We start from the raw sequence: 26009 nt of genomic DNA, 5'->3' as shown, positions 1-26009 counted from the left end.
CAGCAACACAGATACACAGACACACAGACACACAGACAAATTTGGACACTTGATAACCAGCATGTATTTATGATAGAGGCAGCATCCTGAGGTCATGTGATTGACATTTGCTACCTTCCTAGCAGGCTTCCAACAAGCAATAATTAATGGAGGAAGCCGAATTTGGTAAACAACCTAAGATTCACTTAATTAATTGTAGCAAATTGCTTAACAACCATGGCAAAAAACAAGTTTGTAAAATTGGGCATAACTCACTTTACAACTGCCGCATTAGCAACAAAAATTCTGTCCCAACTGTGATTGCAAGTCGAGGACTACCTGTGCAAAAACATCATTTGATTCCATCAGAAGCTATACTTATTGGAATGTGCAATGAAAAGTCCAAATGCTTTTCCTTTTATGTTCATGATGCCAAGATAGACAAAGAAAAAGCTTTCATTTGCTTCCCCAATAGAGCTATCAATGATCAGCAGACATATTTTCTTTAGATCAGGGGTCCCCAATCCCCAGTCCATGCAGCATGCCAGAAACTGGACCGCGCAAATAAGCAAAGCCCCATCTGCGGGATGCAGGCAGCACAGAAAACCACGCCCCCTCTGGTCCACAGAAAGACCTTTCTCCATGGAACCGGTCCCTGATGCCCTGAAGGTTGGAGGCCACTGAGTTAGATAAATGAGAAGTTCATGGCATTCATGAAAAACAAACTAGAAAAGCTATCTTCAGGTTGGATCAGCTGTGATGCTTATTTCAGGCATACCTATATATTCTGAGGGTATTGTTTCATCATCTTTTCAAAGCCATTAAAACCAAAGGGGAAATCACCACAATTTTTTATCTGTGATTCAGTGCTTTGTACCACTGCAGAAAGGCAGATGCTGTGTCTGTAGAACAAGAGCAAGCAAACAAACAGAGCCAGTCCCAAACAATGCTACTTTTAGCTTGAGTTTCTATGTGCTGCAAATTGCTACAGTGAGGGAAAAGCTGGAAGAGACTGGAATGGAACTATCTGATTGACAGTTCTATTGTCTAATCACAGAAGTTGTGTTCAGGTGACATTGTTGACTAAGTCATCCACTCCATGGGGCAATTCACTCAACCCTCATAAGTTGTTAAGAGAATCTATTAGTTATGTAATGGCCATTTCTGAAGTCCTCCCTTGCCCCAAGTTGGGAGGCTACCTTTTTTCATTCCTGGTAACAACAACAGTTATATCATCCTCTCCCCAACACCTTTATCTTCCCTTTCCTTCAGTATTGATGAATGGGGTGAAACATAAAGAGAAGCGATAGAAATAAAGTCTTCAGTAAAACCCTGTTTTGTAAGGTTCTGAAAGCATGACATAATTCAGGGGTGTCCAACTTGCGTCGTCATGGCATCATCATGTGACGTATCACGACTTTTCCCCCCTTTGCTAAACCAGGCATGGGCATGGCCAGCATGTGATGCATGGGTGGATGATCTCTGGAGGGCTCGGGATAGGGGTTGTTCCTCTATCCTAGTCCTGTTAGACCTCTCAGTGGCTTTTGATACCATCGACCATGATATCATGCTGTGCCGGTTGGAGGGGTTGGGGGTGGGGGGCACCATTGTACGGTGGTTCTCCTCCTATCTCTCTGACCGGTCGCAGTCGGTGTTGGCAGGGGGGCACAGGCCGACCCCAAGGCACCTTGTTTGTGGGGTGCCGCAGAGGTCAGTCCTCTCACCCCTCCTGTTCAACATTTATGTGAAGCCGCTGGGCGAGATCATCCGTGGTTTTGGGGTGGAGTTCCATCAGTACGCTGATGATACTCAGCTGTACATCTCCACCTCAGGCCATTCCAATGATGCCCTTGAAGTGATGTCCCGGTGCCTGGAGGCCGTGCGGGTCTGGATGGGGAGAAACAGGCTCCGACTCAACCCTTCCAAGACCAAGTGGTTGTGGCTGCCGGCGTCCCAATATAGCCAGCTGGTGCCATCGCTGGCTATTGGGGGCAAGTTACTGGCCCTCATGGAGAGGGCTCGCAACTTGGGCATCCTCCTGGATGCACGGCTGTCTTTAGAAGAGCATATGATGGCCATGGCCAGGGGGGCTTTTTATCAAGTTCGCCTGATTCACCAGTTGCGTCCCTTTCTGGATCGGGACTCCTTACGCACGGTCACTCAGGCACTCGTCACCTCCCGCCTGGACTACTGTAATGCTCTCTACATGGGGCTCCCCTTGAGGAGCACCCGGAGGCTCCAACTGGTGCAGAATGCGGCCGCGCAGGGGATTATGGGAGCGACGGGGTGCTCCCATGTGACACCACTCCTGCGTGAGCTGCATTGGCTCCCAGTGTTTTTCCGGGTGCGCTTCAAGGTATTGGTTACCACCTTTAAAGCGCTCCATGGCTTAGGGCCTGGGTACTTACAGGACCGCTTTCTGCCACTGATAGCCTCCCACCGGCCAGTACGCTCCTACAGAGAGGGACTCCTCAGGGTGCCATCGGCCAGACAATGTCGGCTGGAGACCCCCAGGGGGAGGGTCTTCTCTGTGGCAGCACCTGTCCTCTGGAATGACCTGCCCCCGGAGATACGGATCCCAGACCTCCGTGCTTTTCGCCGTGCCCTTAAAACTTTTTTATTTCATCAAGGCGGGCTGGCTTAACCCCCCCCCTTAGATATTTTTAATTGTTAATTTGATTTTAGTTGGGGTGTTTTAAATTTATTGGGCCAAAATTTGTTTAATTCTTTCTTTAAAAAATTTTTAAATTTTGTATGTGATGTTTTTATTCTTGGCTGTTCACCGCCCTGAGTTCTGTGGGAGAAGGGCAGTATAAAAATCCAATAAAATAAAATAAATAAATAAATAAATCTGGCCCACGGGCCATGAGTTTGATGCCCCTGACATAGTTCATTGGAAGGGGTTGCTTTAGCTACAGGGCAGTTTGTGGCTAAAATTAACAAACAAAATCCTGAAACCACCACCAACAAAACCACATACATCCCAGTGGTGGGTTTCAAATTTTTTTACTACCAGTTCTGTGGGCGTGGCTTGGTGGGCGTGGCAGGGGAAGGATACTGTAAAATCTCCATTCCCTCCCCACTCCAGGGGAAGGTTACTGCAAAATCCCCATTTCCTCCTGATCAGCCGGGACTTGAGAGGCAGAGAATAGATGGGGGCGGGGCCAGTCAGAATGTTTAATACTGGTTCTCTGAACTATTCAAAATTTCCGCTACCGGTTTTCCAGAACTGGTCAGAACCTGCTGAAATCCACCTCTGATACATCCTCTTTTAACTAACCATGTATTGTCAGTCAGAAAGCTTACCAAATCTCACCTGGAGTGGAACCTAATTTGAGTAAGTTATTTTCTGAATCCAAGAACTGTGTCCAAGCCAAATCCTCATTTTTGTCCCACCATGTACAAGATTGGCAAATACCGAAAATAATTTTTGTGAATCTTTGCAAAATGATAATTCACTATTATCGACCACAGATTACTTCTGGGTTACAACAAAAGCCTATGGTTAACTTTCAACAGAGTCTTAACTGATAGCAATAACACTTCACAGTGCTTTACAGCCCTCTCTAAACTGTTTACAGAGTCAGTCTATTGCTCCCAACAATCTGGGTCCTCATTTTACTGACCTCGGAAGGATGAAAGGCTGAGTCAGCCTTGAGCTGGTGAGAATCGAACTGCTGGCAGAATTAGTCTGCAATACTACATTCTAACCACTGTGCCACTATGGCTCTTTATATATGTAATTTAAGGGAGAGTAAAGGGGCAACCTTCCAAGAAATGGCTTCATATAGCACCTACATTTTTCTGTGATTGCAAGAAGTTATGGCTGGACTTTTTGAATTCAACCCTTGCACAAATTCATCAAAAACAAAAGCCACTATATGACCTAAAAGAGGTTGAACACATTTTTTAAAAGCAAGGGAAATTGCATCTGAACAGGGGAAAAAAAGGAAGAGGGAATTATCCGCTAGTCCTTTCCCACTTTGTGCCATTGTCCTGTTTGTTGTGACTTTTGTCTTTCCCAGCACTGACATGTTCAGCCATCAAAGAATGCCCCCTTACTCTGTTTTAGGACACCTTCTTTCTAAACTCTTTCCTCTCCCACATGAGAAAGAAAAAAAGCATTTTCCATATGCATCAAGGGGCTTATAACGCTAATGAAGATATCTAAAATAGGAAGAAGATAGACATCAACATTGAGTATAACCGTACACTATCTTATGGACAGACCTATATATTATGGCCAATTACAACTGCTACTTAGAACATATCACCAAACAGTGGTGGAATTCAATTTTTTTTACTACCGGTTCTGTGGGCATGGCTTGGTGGGCATGGTGTGGCTTGGTAGGCGTGGCTTGGTGGGTGTGGCAGGGGAAGGATACTGCAAAATCTCCATTCCCACCCCACTCTGGGACCAGCCAGAGGTGGTATTTGCTGGTTTTCCAAACTACTCAAAATTTCTGCTACCGGTTCTCCAGAACCTGTCAGAACCTGCTGAATAGCACCCCTGTCACCAATGTTTTTTTCACCCCATAATATGGACTTTATGTGACATCTTGCTTGCTCTCATCAACAGTCTTAGAGAGGGTGAAATTAATCAGCCCTGGCACCTAATAGTGGGAAAAACCTTAATATTTTCCACATGCCATTTCCCAAATTTGTGGAGGAAAATTGGTTCTGGCAAGAAATCTTTCATCAGGTGTGTGGAAAAAAAAATCTTTTTCCTTTTGATAATAATGTCTCTTTCAAGTTGAATTTGATTCTTGACTTCCTATTATCCTCTCCCTTTTGAGATCAAGCCAAGTTGACTAAGTTACTGCCACCCACTTTAAATTGGGCACTTTCTCTCTTTGATTTAGATAAATGGGAGAACTATTTACAAAAAGGTTGACAGTACTTCATGTGGTAGAGAACACCATTTAGTTAGATTGCTGTAGAATTTCCATAACCTGGAAGGCATGCTATTTCTGCTATTATTATTGCTACCACAACTATAAACAATGCATGCTTTAAGTAAGAGAACAATGAACTATTCCCCAACCTGCTAGCTGGGGAATTCTGGGAATTGAAGTCCAGAGATCTTAAAATTATTAAGATTGAAAAACACTGGAATATGCTGTTTTCTTCCAGCAGAGGAAAAAAAAAATGGAAACAACCCAAGAAACTTAATCCAAGAAGATCACTTGACAGGCTAGATTGTTTTTGCTCTCTTCTTCCCACTTTTTAGTTTAGTTCTTAGTAAGGAGTTGTTTTTTTAAAATCTCAGCATGTGATGGCCCTGACAAACTTTGCCTGGGCTATAAAAGGAACAAACATCTGTTCCTATAAGTTTCATTAAAAAAATGAATTTCAAGCTTGTTAGAACTTTCTCGTTGTACATCGGTGGTATCATTCTGGTGAAGAAAGAACCGTACTTAATGCAGGAATACCAATATATATATATAACCCTGTCTTACTTTCTGACTCTTAACTCATGGTTCATCCCTAACATATTCCAAGTGGGTTGTCACTCACACAGACCACATTCCCACACCCACACATCAGGCTCTTTCTCATCATCACTGTTTCTTGCCTCATCTGACTCTTTCAAACTCTTCCAAAAGCCCTGCTTTTCATCCAGTTTCCCTTTCCTTTAGAGGGCAAGAGCTTTGTTCTCTTGTTTGAGTACAGGAAAAGAGCCAGAATTCATCTTTAATCACTGAAACTGGACACCATTTTATCAGTGGCTTGGAATGGGAAATTTGAGCTTGGGATAAGAGAGCCGAATGGCTTTAGCTTATTTTCATTTCATGTTTAATTTCCTGCAGGCTTAGTTCAGCCTTTCCACTCCTTCCACTAGCCTCCCAAGGTTTTATGGGAAAAAGGGGATCAAGACATATTACTTTTTTGCTTGACGTTTATTTTGCCCTCCTCCTCTTTCTTCTTCAGCAAGGATTTTGCTTCAGCAAAGTTTGACATTTCACCTTGCTTTCAAAAGCCTTCCACGGGGCAGGGTCATTGCTAGAAAAGGTTTTCATTAATGAGAGAGGACTCTGGGATGAACAAAGATTTCTCAGGTCTCTACACCAGGGGTCCCCAATTCCTAGTCTGTGAACCAACACCAGTCCATGGCATGCCAGAAACTGGTCTGGGCAAACAAGCAAAAGCCCCATCCATGGGATGTAGGCAGCACACGAAACCATGCCCCCTCCGGTCCGTGGAAAAAGCTCTCTCTACAGAACCAGTCCCTGGTACCCAAAAAGTTGGGGCAGGGGTGAAATCCAGCAGGTTCTGACAGGTTCTGGAGAACTGGTAGCTGACATTTTGAGTAGTTTGGAGAACCGGCAAATACCACCTTTCGCTGGCCCCAGAGTGGGGTGGGAATGGAGATTTTGCAATATTCTTCCCCCAGGAGTGGGGAGGGAATGGGGATTTTGCAGTATCTTTCCCCTGGACTGGAGTGAGAATGGAGATTTTGCAATATCCTTCCCCTGCCACACCCACCAGACCACGCCCACAGAACTGGTAGTAAAAGAATTTGGATTTCACCACTGGTTGGGGGCCACTGCTCTATACAATGGAAGGAAGCAAGAGAGGAAGAAATAGCTTAGAAACAGGACTAATTGTTAAAAAGCACTTCTATACAGCTCTCTATCCAGATGTTGGCTAAGGTAGCTGAAGTCTTCACCACCACAGAGTTAGACTACTGCAGCATTCTGCTCAGTGCTGCTCCAGAAACAGCAGTTGGTACAAAAGCAGCAACCCATTTATTGAGTGAGAGCCACCACAGCCATGTAAGATCTTTGCTACAGGCTTCCTTCATTGGCTTTCACTAGATTTCCAGATACAACTGAAAATAGTGATGTTAACCTGGTTTGGATCCTAGGTATCTCCAACCAGAGTCAACATGTCTAATAAATTCTCCTGGGAAATGTTAGTACTGGTTTCCCAATTCTTATGTTGTGTGAAGACCTAAAGCCTGCAAAACAGTGGTGGGTTTCAAATTTTTTTACTACCGGTTCTGTGGGTGTGGCTTGGTGGGCATGGCTTGGTGGGCATGGCAGGGGAAGGATACTGTAAAATCTCCATTCCCACCGCACTCCAGGGGAAGGTTACTGCAAAATCCTCTTTTCCTCCCAATCAGACTCGGGAGGCAGAGACTAGATGGGGGCGGGGCCAGCCAGAGGTGGTATTTACCTGTTCTCTGAACTACTCAAAATTTCCGCTACTGGTTCTCCAGAACTGGTCAGAACCTGCTGAATACCACCTCTGCTGCAAAAGGAGTTTTTGGGAGAAGCTTTTATTTATGAAGGTGCTTCCAACTTGAATTTAGGCTAATATCCAGCCTGATGACATTCTGGTAATTGGTTGAAAGGAAGCTTTTCTGGTAAATGTTAAAATGATTGGGGTTAGCATTTTTATTGTTTTTGCAACAATTTATTATTGCATCTTATTTATATATATATATGTTACATCTTGATTAGTAGATGGAGTTGATGTTTGCAGATTGGTCGGCTGTTTCATAACATCCTGTGTGGCTGAGGTCCTAGCTGTGTGCCCATTAGCCTTTTGTGTTGTAACGACCTGGGTAATGGGTTGTGTGGTAGCATCCTGAGCTCCAGTGTTGTGACATCCTGAGTCCTGTGCTGCAACATCCTGGGTAGTTGGCTGTGTTGTAACATCCTGAGCTTAAAACAACAAAGCCAGCACTCCCCACCTCCCCACCAGTACTTATAGAGAGACGACATCTCCGATCATGCTTTGCTCGCACAAGCACGAAGCCGAAGACACCAGCCTGAAGATGACGAGTGGGACCTCGTTGAAATGTCACCAAGATACTCTCAATCTTACATGGGAAAAGACCCGAATATGCCAAGACTTGCATATATATATATATATATATAAATGCGTTGCTATATTGTTATACAAGTAGTCCCTTGACTAATAACCATTTGTTTAATGACCACTCAAAGCAACTCCCACTAGAGATACTGAGAATTGACAGTCAAACATCTATAAGTAGCGATGTCCCATGACCACATCTACTTATGATGGGCTACTGTGGCTTCCCCATTGACTTTGCTTTACAGAAGATTGAAAATAGTAATCATGTGACTGTCAAGATGCTGTGACCATTGTAACTGCAAGTTGGTTGCCAAGTGCCTGAATCATGATCATGTGACTGCAGGGCTGCTGCGATGACTATAAATTTGAGGACCATCCATAAGTACTGAAGATGGCATTTAATTTCGTTGTATGAGGTGCAATGATAATAGAGTAAACTAAGTCTCCTCATTCAGCACCATTGTAGCTTTGAATGAAAACTGAACAAATGGTTGTTAACCAAGGAGTATCTGTACTCGAAAAGCATCTGCTGCTGCAGCACGGAGCTTCTCTGAAGAATTGTTAATAATGAGTGTACCAAAAGTTGTATATAATGTCTGCCATTGTTGAATGCTAGAAGTAGAACACAAAAACCTGCCTTCTTGAATTAATGCAATTTGTCGTCGCAGCAAGATGGGTGGCAAACAAATTTAATAAATAAATAATAAATTAAAATAATAAATTAATAAATGAATTAATTAATAGGGATTTTTTTAAAAGCTGAAAAAAATAGCTTGGTGTTATATATACATTTTGGTTCTCATCAAATTCATACCCAGATATAGAATAGTTTTCACTGATCCTTTGGACCAGGAAACAAAAATTTAAGGTTTCCATTTCAAAAGAGTTTTCAACACAATGGACCATCTATTTTCATTGCCTCACTTTGGTGCTGACTGAAGATGCTTGTGAAGCCATTTTGGCAGGTTTCTAAACTAAATACAGGCGTTGTTATTCTAAAATGTGTATTGTAGAACACTGTACGTTTATCCCAGTCTAAGGATATTGCTCACTACTGTAGTTGTAGACGTGGCTGCATTGTGGACTTGCCAATTTCCTTTCTCCCATGACCGACAGTTTCTGCCCTTACCTGTACTCGGGCTTCAGTGAGATCTGTCCTCATGGCTAATTGCTCTCTGGCATAGACATCTGGATAATGGGTCTTCTGAAAGACCTTTTCCAGCTCTTCCAACTGGTAGCTGGTGAAGGTGGTGCGGTTACGTCTCTTCTTGCCCTTGTTGCTCTCCGAATCAGTCTTGTCCATTGGGCTGGGAAGATCATTAGTTGCCCTCTCTTGGGACGTCTTTGTACTGGTCTCTTTCACGCTGAGGTAACTACTATCCATTCCAGCAGAATCAGATCCTGGCTGTAGCTCAGTCTCTCCCAGGGAACTTTCTTTAGCTATATAGGAGATGGGGATAGGGAAAAGGGAAGGACAGAGAGAGAGAAAAAAACCCCATAAATCTATGGATAAACAAATTACTGAGTTGGATGCATGTTCTTGAAGAAAGAAGATACATGGAAAAGAGATGGGTTTAAGGAGATGTGCCAGGAGGATGAAATATTAAGAAATAAGAAGTATAAAACCATTTGGCTTAGAATAAAAGTAAAAGATGAAGGATACAGCTTGAGGCCTATAAGATAAATGGAATCCTTTAATTTAACTTTAAGTTTAGTTACTTAAAGAAGATCAGCTTTAGGTCCACTCTGGTAAAGATCTGTCGTGCTAATTCTGCTGCAATTTCCTATGCTGAAGTAGGCTACTTCAAAATGTATAAACATGACAAAGGTCCAGATAATTGATAGGCTATTAGGATACTTCCATTTTTTTTTAATAGCAAGCACATTGGACAGTAGGATAATTGTTGCTACTTCACCCCACCTTCTCCAATCTAGTATCCTCTATATGCGGGGAAACTGCAATTCTCACAATTCCTGCATGACTTTGGGTGATGCTGGCTGAGAATTCTAGGAATTCTCCTAAATCCTAAAATTCCTGGTGAATGTCAGACTTGGGATGGCTGCTCCACACATGGTTTTAAGGGGAAGGAATTTCCACAACACTCTAGAAAGAAAAGGACCTACAGAGAGTCAAATAAGAAGGAGTCTGGGAGCACCTTTGCTGGCTGGGGAATTCTGAGAGTTGGAGTCCACACATTTTAGCTACCAAGTTTGAAAAACATTGGCATAAGTTTTATTAGCTGCGACTCAGTTCATCAGATGCAACTTTATCTGATGTTGCATGAAAGCAACATCATTTTAATACAATTAAAATGTAATATGTAAAATGATCTTTTAATACAATGTAAAATGATCTTTTAATAAAATTTAAAATGATCTTTTAATACAATTGGTTAATCAGAAAAGGTACTCCAAGACTCATTCTGACTTTGCCACGTGTAGGCAAACACTCCGACAATCATAATCATAATCATAAGTTTATTTGTCAAGCATATATAAGATAACAGGTAAAAGTATAAACATAATTTGAATACTTAAAAAGAGTAAGTAAAAAGGAATATTAGATCAGGGACGATAGGCACGCTGGTGCACTTATGCATGCCCCTTACAGACCTCTTAGGAATGGGGTGAGGTCAACAATAGACAGTTTAAGGTTAAAGTTTTGGGGGTTGGGGGAAGAAATTACAGAGTCAGGTAGTGCATTCCAGGCATTGACCTGGAAAGAACGTTATAGTTTTTACTAATGCTCTCACTTAAATGCATTTTATCTAATGTCCTGATCAGTTGGGTGAAAATAAATTCTAAATAGGCATATTTACAGTCTTATTTTCATTTTAACTTATTGGTCATGCTTAACTTTATTTTCTTAAAGAAGGGGAAGATCTGCGGGGGTGGGAGGGGAGAACAGATGGGAAATCAACGTGCCATACTTAGAGCTTGTCTCCCTGCTTCCTCTAGCTCCTTGGATTGTTAGCCATCAATCATTATGACTCGCTTCTTGCTGCTTTTGCTTTTGTTATCAGTTCCAGAACATATAACATTCAACTTGCAAAGAATCTGTCATCTTATGCTTCTGTTTGACAAACTGTGAACTGTTTCACATTGGTTCAGTAGAGAATGGATCCTGGATATTTGGCAATAAGTAAGTTTTAACTCTTATTCCTCCCTATTAAAATCTGACATACAGTATAAGCCAGTGAAGGGTTTTGTGAAAGAATAATAATAATGTGGCATTCTTATACATGATTGAGCTTCTATCTGGTAACACATTGGCTTCCCAATATGTTATTCTTGGAACCAGAATTACACACACCGTGCAATTTCTGATGCAGGGCAGTGATAAAATAAGAATAGGAAATGATTGACTCACTTAATTTGCAGTTTCAGGACAAACCATTTCCTGCATTTTTAAGTCTGCGTGTTTCTCCATTTTCTGATGCAATTGGTCAACCAAGAACTTATCTACTGTACTACTGAAAAATTTAAAAATTAAGTACAAAAGGGTTGATTAAACAGCACACAAAAAGATATTTGTTAGGAAAAATGTACAGACGATAATAAAATAATAATAATAATTTTTAAAATGGCAAGGTGATCCCAAATAAAAGGAAACGAGCTTAAGGGTGAAGAAATGAAGATCTGCACAAAATCAAAACTGAAAGAGTTTTCCATCCTTAGTTTAAGTTACTTATTATGGTAAGTAATCAGCTGGGCAATCCTTAATTCAAACTTCACCAATTACCAGTTTGTTATTAAATAAATGACTTAATCATAATGATAATGACTTAGACCATGGGTGTCAAAATCGATCACGTCACATGATGTATTGTGATGTATCGCAATGTTTTTTGCCTTTGCGGAACCGGGGTGGGTGTGGCCTGCACATGATGCATCTGGTCTGCGGGCTGCCATTTTGACACTCCTGACTTAGACCCTGGACCAACTTCAGTTTTTTAAAAAAAATTTATAAAATAAGCACCATTTCCCCCCTGTTCACAATCCACAGATTGTTGAGCATGGAAGACTGGTCCATGAGAGCCAGTTTGGTCTAGTTCACCAAGCTTGAAAGCAGTGATTTCAAGTCCCTCCTTAGGCATGAAAGCCAGCGGGGTGACTTTGGGCCACTTACTCCACCACCCAGTGCACCAGACAGATTTTTTGTTGTGGGGAAAATAGGAGGAGGAAGGTGGATCATGTTTGCCACCTTGAGTTATTTGTAAAAGTAATACAGGTGGGATATAAATAAATAATAGACATTTTGTTTCGACAGGAGTTGCGGGGGGGCGGGGTTATCTGCAGTGTGGAACCTTCTGGGAGGGGGAAGAGAATGTAAAGCTCACATGCTCGTGGTGATGTGGAAATACACATATTCCAAGTAAAACAAATATATGTAAATATGTATGCAGTGGAATCAGTAGCTCTGTTTTTCCAGGATTCCAGATGACGGAGAGAATGCTTTCTGGATATAAACATTGCTGCAGATGCTGATGTAAGCACGGAGCATGCTTGTTTATTCACTGACCAAAATATTTGTACATTGACTATTCCTGCAACTAAAAAGTGGAGTTACGGTCGTGATCCCACTTCTCCCACCAATGCATTTAGTCCTCATGCAAATCACATGAGAATAAATTAAAAAGTGATAGATGGTCCCTGGGCTTAGAGTAGTTTGAAGGCACTGTTGCTCCATAGATTGAAGGCTACTCCTGCATACAATAGGATGCAAGGCTATTCAATGGCTATGCGACACTCCCTATAAAACATACTTTTGTACTTAAGCTTTTTTGTACTTAAGCTTCAGCTGGAGGTTTTTTTTTTTCGGGGTGGGGGGAGAGATTTATTTCCCAGTGACTCTATAAAGTCCCAATCTGGCAACCATTACATTGACATTTTCCAAATTCATTCCCCTGTTTATGGCCCTTCTTAATTTGTCATGCCTTCTAAGCCATTAATTGTACAAGAGCATTTACAGAAGACTCCATCTGACTGTGAAGCCACATGCCTTTTCTCCCAGAGTTGGCAGCAGAGGCTGAAAAGAACAATGGCTGGAGAGGGGGGTTGTCTGCCATCTGCCAACTTTTTTTTTTCCACGGAGCTTTTTGTCTTTTTCCTCCTTCACTGTTGCCAGGAGAGGAGAAAGCGCACCATGGAAGTCTATGAAAGAATTGTCACAGAGGGAGAATAATGGTATGTGTGCAGAGCCCAAAGGGGAGGGGAATAATTCTTGGACTATTCCATCTTTATTGGGCAGAGAACAAATTCTGGAGAGAACGTGAGCCAAGAGCTTTCAGCAAGTACATCTCTCGATTGTCTGCAGACAATAGACTCACATGCACTGACCGACATGCGCACACACATGCACGCACACACCCATCCATCCATCCACCCACACATCCCAACAGGACCTACAGATAAGATTTTCTTATAGAATGTATCATATTTCAGAATTATTTGCATTTATTTGTGTATGTCTATGTATTTGCTTTCTTAAAAAAAACCCCTATTGTTTAATTTAAAACAAATTGACAATAAATAAATAAAACAATTGGGCAGCCTAGTTTTGTAAGTCACATATAAACTATGGATAATGCACTTGTATATATTGGCCTTTTTTCTCACTATGTGTACTTATACCAGATACAATCCGGCTTCCAAAGAAGCAACTACAGATACTTAAAAAAGCCCATATGCAGGTCATCTGCACTTTACATGTTGCATGCCAATACTATCCAAAGTCTATCACTCTGGGGCATGGAGATACATTGCAAACATGTTTCCAACCAGCCAGGATGGCTTCTAGTGTTGTTGTCCATCTACATCTACCAATCTGCTAGGCACAAAGTAGAGGCTTCTTGGTAGCCACTGCTGTGGCCCCCCCAGTGGCCAGCGGAGCTGGTGGCAGACTCAGACAGTGAGGAAGTTGGAGAGGAACATGGAGTCCTGGAGTCTGGGGAAGGCTCTGATGAGTGCTCTGCATCGGAGGCAGAGATGGGGCTGGGGCCGTCCGACAGTTATCAGCTGCATTTGGAGTCGGATATCAGTGGGGCAGAAGAACAGCTGGAGCCTGTTCCCAATGTGTGCATGCACAGAGTTGCCAGGAAAAGGGAACAGCTAAGGAACAAGGGCCGACTTGGGATAAATGCACAGGTAGACAGTGAATGGCCCCTCCCATAGGGAATAAAGAAGAGCGAAGGGGAGGGGAGTTTGCAGGAGACAATTAGTTCAATTCATGAGGGTGAAGATCTGTTCCTGACATCTTGCCAAGTAATTACGGCTACAGCGTGATGTTTGAAAGATATCGGCCTGGCAACTCTCCAAGCCTGATAAAGGTCTGTAGTTGTGAAATCTCACTAAAGACTGTTTGCCAGGACTTTGCTGGAGTCCTGGAGAGAAATTCCCTTTAACCTAAATAAAAGAGGTTTTATTGGGGCGAGGAGTCTGCTTAGTGGTTTGGGGAATCCTAGGTCAGAACAGCCACTTTGTCCAATGTTCTCATGGTTTTCATAACAACAGTCAGCATAACTGGGCACCTCCCGATCACCCATCATCCAGCAGAGGCCAATGCACAGGCTGGACATGGTGGGTCAGTTTCACATTAGTCCATGCCAAGAACTCAGCAAACAGCAAAAAAAAAAAAAAAAAAAAAAGGAACACCAAGAAATTCACACACAGTTTGGCTTTATCAAGCAGATTCCCATGGAGAAATGAGATTGCCCTGAAGCCCTTACATCAGTGCTGCAAGCCCCAAGGGTGAAGATTTATTTCCAGTTGGACAGATGTTCTGGGAAAGGGTTCTGGAGGGCTTCTTTGAAGATGAAGACCCATTGGTTGGCACTACCAAGATTAATAGGACCAGGAAAACATAGTCCCGTGGCATATGTCCTGTGAATGATGGCTTGGAATTGTTGCAATTACATTGGTAGTGGGCAACTCAGGATGGCTTTTGGGAGGGAACAGAGAAAATATGTGCAACAGGCTTGAAATGGGAGTTTCAAATCCCTGTAGATTGGAGACTTACTCCTAGGGAGGAGTGGGGGGGGGGAGAACAGAGTGCAAAGAAACTGCATGTGGGTCAGGGAGACAGCAATGTTATTGTTCTGATAAACAGAATAGTCACAGGAATCTCACACATAAAGTCAATGTACGCAAAAGACAAGGCTGGTAAAGGCTTTTTGGGGCCAGAGACAAATTATCCTGCCAGAACCTCTTCTTTTGGATAATAACATAATAATGTTAGATAACCATTTCACAATCCCTTCATTACAGCCAATTTTGGTTTTCTGAGCCATGTTCCTACTTGAAGGATACCACAGAACAATCATATTCTGTGCTTGATCCCCACAATATTGCTCCTTTCTTATTCCCAGTCCTTGAGTGAAACAACCAGATGCCATCAATAGAAAGAACATTCTCAAAGTAAGATTTCTCCCTTTTATTCCAGAGGTGTCTGCAGATGTGACTTTGAAAAATCAAGATGGTGCCCACAATGGCCACCCAAAAAAATCAGGCAGAGCTCCAATTATGGCTACCCTCGTCCCTATTTTTACCATATCCAGTGGGCACCTCATCTTCAGCTAGTGTTCTCTGACAGTTAGTCCAAATGATCGATTACAAGCATGGAGCAATTTTGCCCCTGGACCTGGGTAAACGTGGCTTTACAAACACCAGTTTTCCTGACAATCAGCAGTGTTTGCTGGAAAGGGATCCACTCATTATTTTGCAAGCTTTAAAGCAATAAATAAAATAAAGCAGTAAAGCAAAACAACCAGTTTGATGTAGTGATCAAGGCACTGGACTAGGCACCACAAGACTGTCAATTCTAATCTCACCTTAGGCACAAAGCCAGATGGGTGACTTTGGGCCGGTCACTCTTTCTCAGCACTAGGAAGAAGGCAATGGCAAACCACTTCCATAAGAACTGAAGGCACTATCGTAGGCAGTTGCCATGAGTGAACACTGACTTAAAGGTTAAAAAAAGAAAAAGAAAAGCTATAATGATAACCAAGTCAGCAACATGACTGTTGTGATAGAATAGTGGGCAGCAATCAGGGCAGGAAATTTTATGCTGGCATATTTTTCTCCTGGCTAAAGGAGTGATGGATATCATTTTAATGTGGCCATCTGCTGGTGCCTTAAATATAATTTACCTTATGACCACATTAGAAACTAAGAAACGGTTGAATTTTGACATATAACTTGGAATAACTTGGAAGGAAACAGTAAAAATCCAATGCATTCTTTTAAAGCCTGAGCTAGATGTCAGATTAAGGGATGAACTCCAATTTTTTTTCCCTTGTTTCTGTTTTGAAAACAATTTTGAGAAAACCCTAAAAATGGAAGAAGCAATATAGGAAATAAACAACATCTAGATTACTCACTGCCAGATTTTGAGGTAGAGCAATTGCACAACATAAACTTCATCTGGGAGAACACCACGTATAACACAGAGCTAAATCTAAATACCTCAGTGGCTATCCAATATTCGCCCTCTGATAACCTTCCTTTGCCAAGAGAAAGAAAGAGAGAACGAATTTGAACGAATTTGAACGAAATGCAGACTTTTCTGTGTATGAAAACTACCCTCTTTCCCCCAAAATAAGACATCCCCTCATATTGGGCTTTTGAGTGCATGGCAATAAGGCCAAGCGCTTATTTCAGGGTTCAAAAAAATATAAGACAGTGTCTTATTTTCAGGAAAACATGGTACAAGGAGAAGGAAAGTTTCCCTATCCATCACGCTAAGTTCTGAAAAATTGCAAGTTATACGATAAAAATATAATGACCACTAGCTCCTTTAATTTTGTAGAAATTTTGCTTCAGGCTAATGTGTAAAACATATGAATTTATTTAAGACAGTTGAACCATATTGCAATATTCTCAGGGGGCATATGTGCCTTGAATACAATGAAAAGCAAGTAAAGTACATTACAACTTTTAGCAACACAACGATGAATGGAATTTATAGGTACTGTTTTTACAACGGAGAGGCCCAAGCTATATGAGTTATTTAAAGGAAGAGGGAAAAAAATCAAAAGAAAGGAAGATCCCAGAGATGGTGTTCCATCCAAGTCTTTTAGAGATACACGTTCCATTACGATGGGATATTATTGTGTAAAATGTCCTCTCCCTGACAATGATTTTTTCTGTCTCACTTCATTTGATGGGCACAATAAGGTGAATGCCTTTAAGACTGCAGTGTGAGCAGACATACAGTATATGACAAAAGTCTATCTTTCGGCTCCCTTGTTTCAAAGAAGTAGTTTAGATCTTGAAAAGTTAAATTTGTATTTTACATTATACCTGGGAGCTAGGACCTAGTGCATCTGTCAAGCAAGCCACAGATGTAATTAGGTGAAGGCATTCATTCCAAGTTAGTAATCTTGTAGCTATTTTTTTGGGATCAAATGCATTTTCTAAACTGTTTCAGATGATTTTTTTTTTTAAAGGGGGAAAATGCAAGTCAATTTTGAAAATCGGGCCAAAAGAAAGATGCTGATTTTCAACATGTCCAATTTTATTTGCTTTTGGGTAAGGGTTGCGGTGGTTATTATTTCCAACAATTGAAAGAAACAAAGTCCATTTCAAAAACTGATTCTTTCTGAATATAGGAGAAGAGAAAATTAAAACCTGTTGTGGAATTCAAAAAAGGCCCAATTATGTAAATTCTTCTGAGATTAAGAAAATCACCTGGAGCAGGGTTTTTATAAAGGCATGCCATAGCATGTGTGAGCATCTGGAAAGTGTGAGGTAGTGGTGTCTGTGAAAGAAGTTAAGCCATTTGAATATTAATAAATACATTTAAGCAACTATTCTGCCATCAATAGCAGAAAATGGGCATATTATAGTTTCAACACAGTGTTTGTGGTTGGGCTTTGAAAGGAAATTGGTCTGGGCAGCTAGAGCTAGCTGAACCTGTGGTTAATGGTTTAGCAGGTACATTTAGATGCAGCAACTAGGTTTTTGAGGTTTCTTTTTAATTATTAATTTCTAATCAATCACATGTATAATCTTGCATTTCCATACTTGATTATGAAAACATCCTATGTATTGGCACCTTGCCCATGGAATGTTAGTGAAGATGTTCATGTATCCTTGACCTGGCTTTGCAAACACATCATACATTTTGGAGATTGAAGCACTCTAGTGTCTTGCTTGAGTAGACTAAAAGAACCTCATCTTCATAAAGGACAGAAAATCTATAAGACACACATGAGATGGAAATTTGGGGATTTATCTGAAAAGGTTTCCACTCTATTTTACTTGGAATACCCTTTGCCGGATCAGAAGTAGAAAACTGATCTGAAGAACTGCACAAGAATGAACAGAATAGTTCATTCTGTTCATTCAGCCTTACCAGGTAGATCAGATAGGAAACTTTTGTATCTATGTATTTTATTTTGTGCCTGTTCACCGCCCTGAGTCCTTCGGGAGTAGGGCGGTATATAAATCTAATAAAACAAACAAACAAAACAAACATGACCAGTTAAATTACTTCTACTTTATTGTACACTGGTAGAGTGTGTCAAATTTTACAGCTTTCAGTTTCCAAACATTAAAGGTAAAGGTTCCCCTCGCACATATGAGCTAGTCATTCCCGACTCTAGGGGGTGGTGCTCACCTCCGTTTCAAAGCCAAAGAGCCAGCGTTGTCCAAAGTGGTGCTCAAAAGTTGTGACATGCCTTGGAGATTGTATATTTTGGTTACTTTAATATAATTTAGATGTGTTTGATAAGTAACTACATAAATATAACTTTTTAACATTTTGTTTCATTACAGCTACATTAACAGAATCTTGCAAGTCTGAAAGTACCTTTCTTCCGGCATCACTGTTATAGCCTGATAACTAAGGCAGGGTCACTTCTGAACCTCTTGCTCCACCCACTACGCAGCTGCAGGCTACGCTGTCTCTTATCAGACCATTTTCTAGCAATCATCTCTTTTATTTCATCTCCCAAAGTAAATGAAGAAATGAACTAGATCGATACATACAAGGGAGAGGACTGGCTGCTATATCTCTCACCAAAAATTTACTTTTGGCAAAAAGAGAGGCAACAAAATGGCTTTGGAGATTCTCAATCATCCAGGTCATAGTTGTCCCAAAGATGCTTTTTCAAAAGGCAACTGGACGAAGATGTTTCACTTCTCATCCAAGAAGGTTCCTCAGTTCTAAAGAAGCTTCTTGGATGAGAAAAAAGAAAAAAAAAGAAAAAACGAAGTCCAGTTGCCTTTTGAAAATGCATCTTTGGGAGAGGCAACAAAAGAAGTTTCAAAAACACAGCAAAGTAGTCTTCAAGTGAGCACCATGGTGAGTTAATGTTCTGCTGGCAGCAAGATCGTATCGTTTATGAGACAATGAAGGCTGGATGTGCATCTGGACAAGTGAAACATGATCCTGAATAGCCACTCCTTAGGTGTATATTGCGAGAACTGTCAGTTTTCAATTATGAGTTGAGCAGTTGGGAGTCAAGGATTCCATTATCTTGCATCTGTAATCAGCTATTTAAGGACATAAAGCTTGACTGAACCTCATTTCTTCATTTCTTCAATACTTTTTTTTCCCTGTACTGGAAAGATTAAATCCCTTTGGATCAACAAGATTTTACTGTATTCATTGGGTGAATTGCCTTCTTGAAGAAAGATGTCTTAAGGATGATTGCTTTGCAAAATATTATTTTTTTATTACACAGTAAATAAGAATATGAATTTTGGAAAGTTAACAATGGATTAAGAATCCAGCTGGTTTGGAATTATAGTTATGAATGAATTAGAGGAATTATTCCCGTGGGAAATGCAGATAGTTCGGATTTGTTTGTTTTTTTAAGAAACATAATGAGACTTAAAGGTTCGACACTAGAGGGAGCTAGAGGATAATACATTCTTTTTGTTAAAGAAATAAAGAATGGGGCAAAAAACTCTTAATAAATATTGGTCTTCAAAATTACTGGATATGATAGAGAGAGCATGTGTTAATGAAATTACAGAAGAAGAAAAAGTTACAATGGACAATTTTAAAACTAATTTGAAGGTAGATTTAAAATAGTCAAGCAATGAGAAGAATATGGAGAAAGATGTAGTAGACGCACAAATGAGACTGATGGATGTCTCATTCCGTAAAGGAGGTGTACAGAAAAGGAATTTCGATAACTTTTCCTTACTGGATCCTCAAACTAAACTCTGTTAAGATCTTGAAGAACTTCAGAAGAAGTGATTAAAAAGGTGGAAAAACTTTATTTATTGGATATGCTCTGATGAGTTTTGTTAATGTTTTGAAGAATTTTTGGCTTTAAAAAAGATGAATAGAAATTGAACTCTATTTTTTGAAGAGCTTGAAAATTAAGATTCTTAAAAATTCAGAGAAGGAATACAATGTTGGCTTATTCAATCGAGGTTAAAATTGAAAATTAGTTATATCTGGTACCCCTTACCAGGTTTATGCTGACAAAGAACAAATGCTGAGTTTATGGGATTTTGTTTCTTAGTTAAGATATGAGTTATGTTGCATTTAGAGAGGGTAATTCTCCAGTAAAATCATTTTTATTTGCTGGGATGAATGTGGAAGTTCCTTCTTTTTTCCCCTTTTATTTTACACCTTCTTTTCTTTTTTTTTCACCTTTTTTCCTTCCTTCATGTATTTTTGTAGTTTGTATTCATTGTTATTTTTTCTATATGTAATGTCTTAATAAAACTCTTTGAAAATAAGAAACATAGCAAAGTGTAAAGCCTAGCATAGGAAAAAAATGTCTCAACCCCAAAAGAGAAACCATTTTAATCCACTTACATTCCAAATAATATGAAGCGAAAAAAAATGAAGAGAGACAAAAAGAACAAGTGATAGTGAGAAATCTTCCTAAGCAAAGGACAGTAAAAAAAAAATAATTATTTCTAGCATCATTAATAAGAGCAGGCAAGGCTGTGATATGGACATCAGAAAATCATTCATTTTTCATTATATGCAGCATACATTTGAATCACAGAATGTAAAGAGAGAGGCGGAAAATTTAGAAGCTGTGAATATAACAGTATTTACAGGATATGAAGAGCATCCATGAAATCTGGCTGGCAGATGTGGGTCTTATACAAGAGTACATCCTTTAGAATTTACATAATAAATACTGCAAAAATCATACAGATAGTCCAGACAAAAGATAGTTTAAAAAACTAAGCCCTGGAGCCTCATGCAGCCCTCCAATTCCATTTCTTCTGCTTTCCCACCCAATCTTTCTAATTTATGGCTCAAAATACACACATTCTCAGATGATCCATCTGATGATAATGTCAAAAACAATAGCACAATTGCTGAAAATATCAGTGCAAATTCTAACCTTTGTAACTGAAAAATAAATAGAAATAGTGTAAATATTAATGTAGTTTTTTTTTAAGAAAAAAAATTTCTTGCTAGGAAAACGAAAATAAGAAAAAATTAGTCTTTCTTTCTTTCTGTCTTTCTTTCTTTCTTTCTTTCTTTCTTTCTTTCTTTCTTTCTTTCTTTCTCTCTCTCTCCCTCCCTCCCTCCCTCCTTCCCTCTCTCTTTAAATTTATTGGCCACCCAATTCATCCAGTGGACTCCATATTCATGATTTTGGGCTGCCCGTTTTGCATTGTTCGTCCCCTCCTACCTTTTCCCCACCCCCAAAATGAAGCATGAAAATGAAATATGTCTCCTGATCACCAAGATGTTCTCCCTTCCTGATTTACATTACACACCCAGCCAATGTCAATGAAAGTTGAAATCAAGCTATGCCACTTAGCCTTATCACATGATAATTCCTATTTAGTGATAAGGGACATATGTAGGATATATATTAACCCACAGAAGGAACCCTTGTAATAGAAAAAAAATATTAAGAAGTGGAATTCTGGAGAGACCAAGAGAAAATGGTTAAAAGGGGAAGAATAGTGAAAAGGAGGAAGGGAAATAAGGTATATATTAGTAGATCTAAGGGAACTGTATTAACATTAGTAACTGTGAATATAAAAAGTTTAATATGATTATGTATATTGTGTATTGTAAAATGCAGATGAAATATGAAGTGGTAATTTGGTTCAATTATGAAAATAACTAAAATCAAGAGATAAAATTGAAATGAAAAAAAGTGTGATGGGGATTTTGAAATAATATGTTGTAAATGATGAAATAAAATAATTAATTTATGTTATAATAAGGAACTAGGAATTAAGAGTGGATAGTGATATTGCTTATTATGTACTTAGAAGAGATTAAGATAAAATGTGGAAGGTCAATTAAGTTAAAGGGTTTAAAAGTAAAAATTGAATAAGATGAAGTACATTGTTTATAGCCAAAAAATGTGATGGGGATTTTGAGAAATATATTTTATAGATGGAGAAATAAGATAATTAATTGAAGTAAAGCTAAGAAATTAGGATTTGAAGGGCGGATGATGATATTGCTTATAGTAATGTATTAAGAAGAGATTAAGATAAGATAAAAAAGTAGGGAAAAAGAATATCATATTATAACTATGTTATAAGTTGTATAAGATGTGACCCGGTCAATACTCTGTTCATAAAATATGTAATATGTAAAAGAAAAATTTAATAAAACTTGTTCAAAAAAAGAAAGAAAAAAAAGAAAATGAAATATGTCTCCTGATCACCAATATGTTCTCCCTTCCTAATTTACATTATACACCCAGCCAATGTCAATGAAAGTTGAAATCAAGCTATGCCACTTAGCCTTATCACATGATGATTCCTATTTAGTGATAAGGGACATATATAGGATATATATAAACTCACAGAAAGAACCCTTGCAATAGAAAAATAGTTCCGGATATGCCACATTTTAGAAAAATCCACTCAAACTTAAAGAGATGCGGAGAAGGGCAACAAGGATGATCTGGGGGATGGAAACGAAGTTTTATAAAATAAAAGTGTGGCATAAGATATCATAGAATCATAAACATTTAGGCCATTAACCTCAATTGTCTGCAGCACACAGGAATCTAGATTAAGCCTTCTACATCAGAGGTGGGGAACCATGGCCCCTTTATCACTTGTGGACATCAACTTGTGGACTTCAACTTCAAAATCTATTCCACCAAATTTTGCATCAGTGGCAAATTAAAAAAAACCTTCCCTTTATCTCTTGACCAATGTCATCAATACAGCTATGGAAGAATATACAGTCTAAGTCTCAACCTTAAATCTCCATTTGCGATCTCCTAGCCAGGCTGATGAGGAACGTTTGATGGGCACCTTTGTAATACCTTTCTTGAGTCAGCTAAGTATGTAAATACCTGGTAGAATGTTACAGAGAAAAAAGTCCTCAGCCTTTAATAGCACCTGCAAGCAGCTCAAGAAGTAACAGCCTCAAGTTAAGGAAGAAAAATTCTAGTGAAATGCTATGAAAAACTTCCTAATAGTAAAAACTATTCAGCAGAAGAATGAATTGCAAGGAAATGGTAAACTCTCCTTCAGTGGACATGCTCAAAAAGAGGCTGAAAACAGCAATATGTCAGGTATGTCTGGAATCCTGAACTTGTGCCTAAATTTCCTGTTTCAGTTCTATGCTTTTATGTCTTCTTCTTGAATCACAAATGTCTGTGTTTGTGTACTTGCATTCCCTTCCTTCCTTCCTTCCTTCCTTCCTTCCTTCCTTCCTTCCTTCCTTCCTTCCCTCCCTCCCTCCCTCCTCCCTGATCCCTGATTTGTTTTAGTGTATTTCTTCAAGCACACATACATAAATTCACACACTCCCAGATGATCCATCTGATGATAATGTATCAGCAATATAAAAATTATATGGATGGGACAGATGAAAATTAAGAAATAATTTAAAAAAGATGCTGAATGAAGTCGACAGAATCACTTCTGCTCACTTACACTATCTGCTACAAGAATAAAACCAGAGGCAGACAGGTTTGTACCAATAAAGTGACTGGAAACCCAGAGTCTACCTTGAAGCAGAAACTAACAGGAATGTTTTAACCTATTATATGTTTTGCACCCTGAATTGGGACAAATAAGTGATTCAGAAATCTACAGGATACATTCAGAGTTAAAATAACGGCCAAAAAACCAAAACAAAACCCTGTTCAGGAGGTGAAGAAACTCCACGAAACCCCAGAAATTATCCTTCTCTTAGACTAGTGCTTCAATGTTTCAACATAGAAAATTATTTTAATTGTGATGCTTTTGACATGAATAAACAAACAAACAAACAAACATAGAAAATGAAGTAAAGATAATGAAGTTGGGAAAATCCAGACTCTAACCCCCAATTAGGTAGAGAAATTCACTGAGTGATTTTAGATTAGTCATTCTCTCTCTTGTCTCATCTTAATTTACGAGGTTGTTATGAGAACAAATAGAAGGAAGAAATGATATGCACATTGCCTTGAATTTCTTATTAAAAGGCAGGATATAAATACAATATCTAGATAGGTAGAAGTCAGCAGAAGAGCCATACCACTGTAAGAAGGAAAATGTTCCTTCTATATATTTATAACAAAATAATAAGAGAAGAATTAGGCCACAAGTAAGTAAAATGCATAATAATGAAGACACATTTAGTTGAGATATTAGTCAGATAGAAAGACTGATTTTATGTCTACCAAAACATGATTTAGAAAATCCTTATAAAACATAGAAAAATTACAAATTACAAATACTATCCAAGGCATTCTTTCTAGAAGAATAATGCCAAAGTGGAAAATAGGAAAATATATCCAATAGAATAGAGTAGAATTCTTTATTGGACACACAAGGAATTTGTCTTCGGTGCAGAACCTCTCATTATACATAACAGCTATAAGTGATAAATAAAGAAGGAATTTGAAGGAATGAAATATGAAATTATGCAAAAATTGCTCAGAATAGGGGTATGAGAGCGCTAAGAAAGGTGCAAAACAGCAGTAGAGCCAAGGATCAAAAAATAGGTAGAGCCAGGACAAAAAAGTAATAATCAAGTTATCTTAGAATAAATGTAATTATTGAGTTACAATACATTTAATCATTTCTCCTATTTTCAACTTGGTGGCAATATTTTGGACAAATTCCAGAAGTCATAAGATTTGTATCTGTAACTAAGAATGTTAAGGCGACTAATAAACTGATTTAAAGGTTTTTGGAAAATCAGTGAATTAATAAAATGACTTTTGTTCAAAGTAGATCAAATAATCATATAAAATCATCAACAAAATTACTAGGAAATATTCAAAAGTAGACTTTGGCAAAATGTTTTGGAAGTGGCAAATATGTAATATACTATATTCATGTGGTATAAAGTAAGGTACCCACATATTTTATAATATTAAAAAAATATTTAAAAATTACTGGCTTTATAAAATATATAATCAGAGATTAAAATTAGAATTGATTTGGAAGCAACATAATTATTTGTCTCAGGACTATTCAATCTTTACTTCAGATATTGTACTCTAATTCATATACTGAATTATGAAACGTGCAGTGAAAGCTGTTGCTGTATTTATCAGCTGAACATCTAAGTTTGGCTGAAGAGTAGAATTTTCTGTATTTACAAGTATGTACAGAGATACAGAGAATTGACAGGGAAATATGTATGGGTTATAATCAGATGCAATAAAGAGACATATATAAACTTGATCGGTTGGAATAAAGAGACACATATAAACTTGCTGAGCTACAGAAATTCCAGTAATAGGTATCAGTGTCTATTCATCCAAACACAAGTAAACAAGTGTTTAAAAAAAACTCCCCAAAACTAAATGAAATAAGAAACTTTTTAAATTTAATTCGAGGTAAAAATAAAGTATGGCAGCAACAACCCACAACAAAATAGGCAATCAGTTTTAATGAAATTCCTTGGAAAATTCCAAAAACCACAACCTACAGATTCCCCATAGAATAAATTTTCTTTGACACCATTCTCAAATGTATCCAGAACAAAAAGGCAGAACAAAATAGCAAGTAAATGACTAATCAGAAAGATGATCGAGAATAAGAAACCAATCTTAACTAATCAGCAAACAGATCAAAGACAGCATTTGAACGTGATCAGATAATGGTCTGGATGCATTACATACCAAGATGAGAATGGGTATTAAACAGTACTTTCAGATAATAAATAAGGGAATGTTTTGCTTTTAAAAGGGAAGTTATGGTGGCTTGAACTCTGTAGGAATGCATTATGTCAGAATACTTGGGAGATGGACTAGGACGACCAAATTCACATACTCTGATGGGCTAAAGGAAATGCCATC

General features: G+C 39.0%; 1 protein-coding gene across 2 annotated transcripts in view; it reads right to left on the bottom strand.

The window, feature by feature from the left end:
• The window catches only part of ALX4 (ALX homeobox 4), a 77027-nt gene that overhangs the window by 20843 nt on the left and 30175 nt on the right, over positions 1 to 26009 (bottom strand). For both annotated transcript variants that reach the window (XM_034417410.3, XM_087876903.1), the window contains exon 2: positions 8936 to 9246. In XM_034417410.3, the coding sequence (XP_034273301.2) occupies positions 8936 to 9246 (311 nt within the window). The remainder of the gene's footprint in view (positions 1 to 8935; positions 9247 to 26009) is intronic.

Source organism: Pantherophis guttatus, chromosome 1, assembly GCF_059756535.1.
Source record: "Pantherophis guttatus breed Tessera chromosome 1, ASM5975653v1, whole genome shotgun sequence".
NCBI classification, from domain to species: Eukaryota; Metazoa; Chordata; class Lepidosauria; order Squamata; family Colubridae; genus Pantherophis; species Pantherophis guttatus.
This window is presented reverse-complemented; position numbering and strand designations above follow the sequence as displayed.